Here is a 6,677-nt window from a genome sequence, read left to right as displayed (position 1 = left end):
AGGGAAAATGCATTTAACTATTATAGTAAATTATTTATCATTATTACTATTACTATTGTTATTGTTAAATTATACAAAACTGCTACTATTGGTCATCAGTTACAGTTAACTATTGATTATATATTTATCAATTATTTAAGAACTAGAGTACTAACCAGGTGTTCCGGTGGGCGTCACTGAGATATCCTGTGGTAAAATTGCCCCTCTTCTAGCCACCATCTTGGTCACATGTTGGGCCCACGCAGAAGACATTTCCATTGACGGCTCATTCAGGTCAAAGTTGATACCCGCTGTGCAAAGGGTTAAATAAATTAAATGTTAGTTATTTGTTTCTAATATAGGGAGCAAAAACACTTTCAAATGTGACTGATTGACCTTTTAGCTTTGAGGCCATCTATGTGTTAGTGTACTCCTAAAAGTTGAGAAAATTATCTTTAGAATATAGGAGGAGGTACTTACCCACAGGTCCCTCATGAGAAACGGTGTGCATGCTGAAGGACAGCTCTTTCTCTGCATCCTTCTGCAGTTCTTTTCGCTTTGAGAATGCCTTGGCAATCATTTTACTCTTCTTAATGCGTTTCGGCTCATCGTCACTTCTTCCAATGATTCTTAGATTGAGAGAAAATGCTTAATATTCAACTTATTTTTTATTTATTACAACACACAAAATGTTAAATAATGTCAATAACAGATTTGTATTATGTACTACATAAAATATAACATTATTTTAATTCATCAAAAACTTATTTTGTTTGTATGTTTGTTACCTACCTGAACCAGGTGCGTTTCCAGATAAGGATGGTGGCCTTCGTCCAGACCCATGTGCTCATTGCAATGCCTGTACCGAACATTGAGAAGAGGTTGATCTTCTCCACCAGCAGACTAGGCCTGTTCTTGATGGCACACTCTGGGATCGGCTTGTTGGTCTGGTGAGCTATGGTGACATTAGCCTCACATCTGTATTAAAAACTAGATTTGTTACATGACAGCACGGGTAGCCCTCTACAATATCACAACCATAACACAATGTATGGTAGATAATGTAGCTCACATGTTCCCCATGTCTATAAAATGCTACTTTGTCTAGAAAAGCTAGACGATAGAAGAAAAAGACTCACAGTACATATTCCCTGAAGCTTTTTTCCCACTCAGCTTGGTTGAAAAAGTCATAGAAATGGCAGCCGAATGTGATTAAAACAAAACCAAAGGCTAAGAATCCAAATATACCTGAGAAATGGAAAAATACATGGAATTTGCTCATTCTTAGATGAATGAACAAGTCAAAGATTCACAGAATTTACATCAAGAGTGAATAATCTCTAAAGATATTATTCGCAAACAAACTATATTATATATAGTGGATGTTTAATACGTGTAATGCATTGTTTGTGGAGAATAATTACTCTATTCACTCAACTCACATACACACACACTTGTGTTGCATTGTTTGTGAAGAATATATATCATTATAGCATAATGTTATTACAATAGCTGCAGTGTAAGTACTTGTAGTACACCTTTATTACTGACATTTCTATTGCCAGATGGGTTGTATTTTAAATTAAACCACTTCAATAATTGGGGTGGATTTCATTTTGTTCTTAATGAAAGCTTTTCATGCTGTATAATTTGTATAATTTTAAAGAGGAATCCAAAACTTACCAAGCCTCAGCATGGTTTCATTGATTTTACTAGCAGCTTTTTCACTGAGCAGCCCCGGATGGTTACTTTTAATGGAAAACAATGTCATAACCCCTGGAAAACAAGAGTCTTGTATAAATCCACACAGATAAAACCATCTCTTCATGCCATGCGCTACTGTTAAACACAACAGAATGAAAATATCTCTCTTACCTCGTATCAGGAAATAGCCGCCAACAACAAGGACCACCCCGATAGGAGCCAGAACAAACCCTGCACGGTATCTGTAGTTCTTATAGCCAACAAAGCAAATGCCGCTAACTGAATCTCCATCCACCTGTGGAATATTTCATAGTGTCAAAATTAAACCACTGTGAATACGCTGATATTAACAATACAAAAAAAATGACAAAAGCAGCCTCACCTCTGCAATGGCCAGTATAGCAACTGTCAGTATGAAAGGAATAGACCATGTGACCAGGTGAAAATAGGATGTTTTTCCAGACAGAGGCAGATGGGTGGTTCCCAGGGCTTTAAACGATGTGTGCCAGGCATAAGTGAGCATAACAAACCAAATAACTCCAGACATTAGAGAATAATACACAATGACGAAGATAATCACGCATGACAGCGTCTCGGTGGATCTAGAGAAAAATAAGCAATGGAAATAAGCATACTAATTCATCTGAAATATATCTGGTAAGTCAAATTATTTTTATTGTTTGGTCCAATTACTTTTCTTGGCTATCAAATGTTCCTGACAGTCAGTATTTGTAATATGCAGCGTATTTTGGAAGGTGGATTTTTCGCTGGCTTCATACTTACGATGGCTCTCCAAGCCGCATAGTGTCGTCGCTTTTACACACAATCTCCTTGCGGGCTCCATCCATGAACTGAGCGAGCCATCCAATACTTCCGATAAAGAAACATACATTGACGTAAAAGAGGATCACAGCAGGGTAACGGTTGGAATTCTTCCAGTCGGCGAGAAATGTGGCCTGTGGGAAATTGTAAGCAGGAATAACATCAATAATTAAAGATTCAGCCCAAACTTGAACTACTTTCTGTCAGAAATACTGCACACAAGGAAGTCAGCCAGCCCGAGACTATGAAATCCAGTCTTCACCGGCTCACCTACCAGCGTAAAGAATGTACATAGGAGAGTGATGGAGCCGAAGATGGCAATGTAGTTATGCATGTCCGAGTGCTCATCTTCCGTGAACAGGGGATTGTTGCACTGGATCCCACAACCTTCCACGTCCTTGTACCAACTTGCCTGGATGTCGGTTTTGACCAAGGGAGCCTCACACTGTCCTGAAGTGTTGAATTTGATCTTCTGGACCTCATTCTGAAAGTCAATTTGGTCACATCATGTGCAATCCAGACCAAACTTTTTGGGCGTATGCTAATGGATGACTTACCTGGCAACCCTTAGGGAACTGCTCCTTGTTTTCACACTTGAGGAAGTTGGGCCAGCCCCTCTCCCGCTCCACAATACTGCAAGGTTTGCGTGTAGCTTGACACAGGTGCTGGCTGGGCAGTTCGACCTTTCCATTCTCGCATTTTGGCATGTAAACAGCACACAGCAACGGCTGAATGACAGCCCAACAGCGAGGAGCATTTCTCAACCCTGAGCGCAAGAGATTGGGAGATTAGACATTAAAGGGGTCATATGATGTTGCTGAAAAGAACATTATTTTGTGTATTTGGTGTAATGAAATGTTTATGCAGTTTAAGGTTAAAAAAACACATTTTCCACATACTGTACATTATTGTTTCTCCTCTTTGCCCTGCCTTTCTGAAACGCGTTGATTTTTACAAAGCTCATCGGTCATTAAAACCCATTATAAACGAGGCATTTGTTGCATCCAGTGGGGACGGATTATAATGACATATACTGTCTTTAAAACCATACATAAAACCATGTGACATACATAAAACCATGTCTGCATTTGTGATCGGAGAAATGACAAACAAGAAGCCCTACTCTACACTGCTCAAAACTCGCTTTATTTGTGCACTTCAAACACATTTCATCACGAAACCACAAATGTTGCTCTCTTTTCTGCCGTCTTTTTTTGCGGGTCTAAAACTGTTGTTTGCGAGTTGAACAGTTTTGCTTGCGAGTGAAGCTGTCGCTCAGTGAGCGGTCTCTACCAACCAGGATGAAAGGCCTTTTTCTATTGGTCACTCTCGATTGAAGTCACAGGTCGAACACGCCCAATACGTTTCCCTGGAATCCCCGCCAGTCTGACAGAAGAGCGAGCGAAGTTGTATTATGGCGAGCAACAGGTCGTTTACTGGGTAAGATAACTAATTTAACATTTTAAACTCAGTGACAAGTTAACTTAATTATTCTCTCCTCTCATGCTTTCCCATCTAAATACGTAACGTTAGCTAAGCCCGTCTGAATTCACTTCTATAACTGTCTGGTTCAGCTCAGCTACCAAATCTGACCTCAGAAGACTAGAGGGTAGTCCGGACTGCTGAGCGAATCATTGGTACAACCCTCCCTTCTCTCCAAGAACTGTACTTATCCAGAGTGAGCAAAAGGGCTGGCAGAATCACTCTGGACCCCTCACATCCAGCACACTCCCTCTTTGAACTGTTGCCATCTGGTCGACGCTACAGAGCTCTGAGTACCAGAACGGCCAGACACAGGAACAGTTTCTTCCCTCAGGCCATCCAGCTCATGAACACTTGACAATAACTGTGGAACACACACTATTTATTCACTCACACACTTATTTATCTAACACACATACTCAGTCTACATTCCAATTTGCACATAATATACCTGTACATACAACTGTCTATTGTTATATACCTGTACATACAATTGTCGATTTGTATATTTTTATTGCTTATTTACTTGTTCTATTTTTTATTTATATTTATTTTTATTTATTCTGTTTTTTTGTTCTGTCACCGTCATTCTATTACACTGTGGAAGCTTCTGTCACGAAAACAAATTCCTCGTATGTGTAAACATACCTGGCAATAAAACTCATTCTGATTCTGAATAGATTTGATTAGCCAACAGTATAGCTAGCTGACAGAGCCCCCAATAGTAAGGCGTCAGGCCAATATTTTCAGAGATTATAGATTATTATAACTCCAATGAAGTCAGGTGGGTAACGCACATCAAATCACTAGCCCATTTGGCGGGTTATGATTCATAAATCATGACCGTATGCACACTCAAGTCTATTCGTGGCACCCAACAGCTGTTCAAAATCATGCCGGGCCACGTAATGTTACAGTTTGCCATTCAAAGTTTTCTAAAATACAACGATTTGGGACCGATGTCTGTACATTCTGACTTCACCCTATATCTGCAAGACTGTGTATTGTGCATTTTAATAACAGGTTTGTTTTGTACTATCTTTAAGACCTGTGCACTGACAATTGCAAAACTTAATACTTCAATAGTATTACTTACTTCAATTACTTCAATAGTAACGGATGATAATCAGGACTTGTCAGCCAGTACCACTGTAGCCTGGCAGAGACTTTGCTTTGAAGACCTTTTAATTAACTAACTTCCACATTTCAATATGCCCCTGACTTCTAAGGGGTGTTTTTATTTGTGACTACTCCCAACAGCCTAGAATTCTATCAGTAGAACATCACATTTTTCTTTTCTGTTTGCAGGAAGAAGATTTGGTGTTGATAGAGGAGGCAACATCTTCAAGGCAAAACCTTAGACCTCATTCAACATCATCCAATGTTGCAATCCCCCTCAGGAGGTACACAAGCAAAAGCTAAAGCGAACATTGTCAATTATCGATTCCTATTTTACTCAATTTGCCCTGCATACATTTTTGTCTTTAATGTGAAGGCACTTGAAGCCCAGTGCCCGATATGCACAGGAACATTTCAGATAAATGCTGTTCGTTTTAACGTTCTATTCATTAAAGAATCCTGAAAAAAAAATTTTTACACAACTGTTTTCAACACTGATAATAATAATGTTTTTTGAGCAAAAAATATAAGCATATTGCTAAAAATTTTGCTTTATTGTTTATATATTTAAATATATAAACACATAATTTTATTTATTTATTTTTACAGTGAGGAGGATGTGATTCGTCATGCAGCAGCACAGATAAACACCAGAAAGACATCTGAAATCTATCACGAGATAACACGTCTGAAGTTGTGGAAACGTCAAAAACAGGAAGCCCTGTATGTCCCTTGAAAATCACCTTCCTTGGAGAGCCTGTAAAAATAAATAAATAAAATTATTTGTATATAAAGCTAAAAACAATAAAGCAAAATGTTCTTTATTTTTTAGGTGTTTTTTGTTTTGTTTTTTAATGTGAGTCACTATTACCATTACCTTTCTCCACAAAGGCTGGCATGGCAGGTCTACATCTGACACTGGAAATGTTCCTGTGCATATCGGGCACTGGGCTTCAAGTGCCTTCACATTAAAGACAAAAATGTATGCAGGACAAATTTTGTAAAATAGGAATCAATAATTGACAATGTTCGCTTTAGCTTTTGCTTGTGTATGTCACGAATCCGGTCTATGAACTTCAGTTCACTCACCACCAGAGGTCACCCTTCCATTACATTGACTCTCGCACTACACAAACTGTTGCATGTCATCCCGGACTACATATCCCATCATCCATTGCACTGATTGCACACAGCACTGCAACAATGGATGATGTTGAATGAGGTCTAAGGTTTTGCCTTAAAGATGTTGCTTCCTCTATCAACACCAAATCTTCTTCATGCAAACAGAAAAGAAAAATGTAATGTTCTACTGATAGAATTCTAGGCTGTAGGGAGTAGTCACAAATAAAAACACCCCTTAGAAGTCAGGGGCATATTGAAATGTGGAAGTTAGTTAATTAAAAGGTCTTCAAAGCAAAGTTTCTGCCAGGTACTGGCTGACAAGTCCTGATTATCATTCGTTACTATTGAAGTAATTGAAGCAAGTAATACTATTGAAGTATTAAAGTTTTGCAATTGTCAGTGCACAGGTCTTAAAGATAGTACAAAACAAACCTGTTATTACAATGCAC

General features: G+C 38.6%; 1 protein-coding gene and 1 long non-coding RNA gene across 2 annotated transcripts in view; one reads left to right on the top strand and one right to left on the bottom strand.

Annotated features, from left to right (window-relative positions):
* The window catches only part of smo (smoothened, frizzled class receptor), an 11,397-nt gene that overhangs the window by 1,669 nt on the left and 3,051 nt on the right, over positions 1-6,677 (bottom strand). The window contains exons 2-11 of the mRNA XM_016488904.1: positions 3,063-3,271; positions 2,780-2,989; positions 2,467-2,639; positions 2,066-2,285; positions 1,855-1,978; positions 1,663-1,755; positions 1,119-1,227; positions 772-957; positions 460-608; positions 156-290 (exon numbers count right to left, since the gene is read on the bottom strand). Coding sequence (XP_016344390.1) covers positions 156-290; positions 460-608; positions 772-957; positions 1,119-1,227; positions 1,663-1,755; positions 1,855-1,978; positions 2,066-2,285; positions 2,467-2,639; positions 2,780-2,989; positions 3,063-3,271 — 1,608 coding nt within the window. The remainder of the gene's footprint in view (positions 1-155; positions 291-459; positions 609-771; positions 958-1,118; positions 1,228-1,662; positions 1,756-1,854; positions 1,979-2,065; positions 2,286-2,466; positions 2,640-2,779; positions 2,990-3,062; positions 3,272-6,677) is intronic.
* Positions 3,873-5,920, top strand: LOC107690550 (uncharacterized). Its single transcript, XR_001634455.1, has 3 exons — positions 3,873-3,945; positions 5,296-5,390; positions 5,716-5,920. It is a non-coding gene; the product is annotated as an uncharacterized LOC107690550 (long non-coding RNA).

Source organism: Sinocyclocheilus anshuiensis, unplaced genomic scaffold, assembly GCF_001515605.1.
Source record: "Sinocyclocheilus anshuiensis isolate Anshui unplaced genomic scaffold, SAMN03320099.WGS_v1.1 scaffold641, whole genome shotgun sequence".
Classification (NCBI taxonomy): Eukaryota; Metazoa; Chordata; class Actinopteri; order Cypriniformes; family Cyprinidae; genus Sinocyclocheilus; species Sinocyclocheilus anshuiensis.
This window is presented reverse-complemented; position numbering and strand designations above follow the sequence as displayed.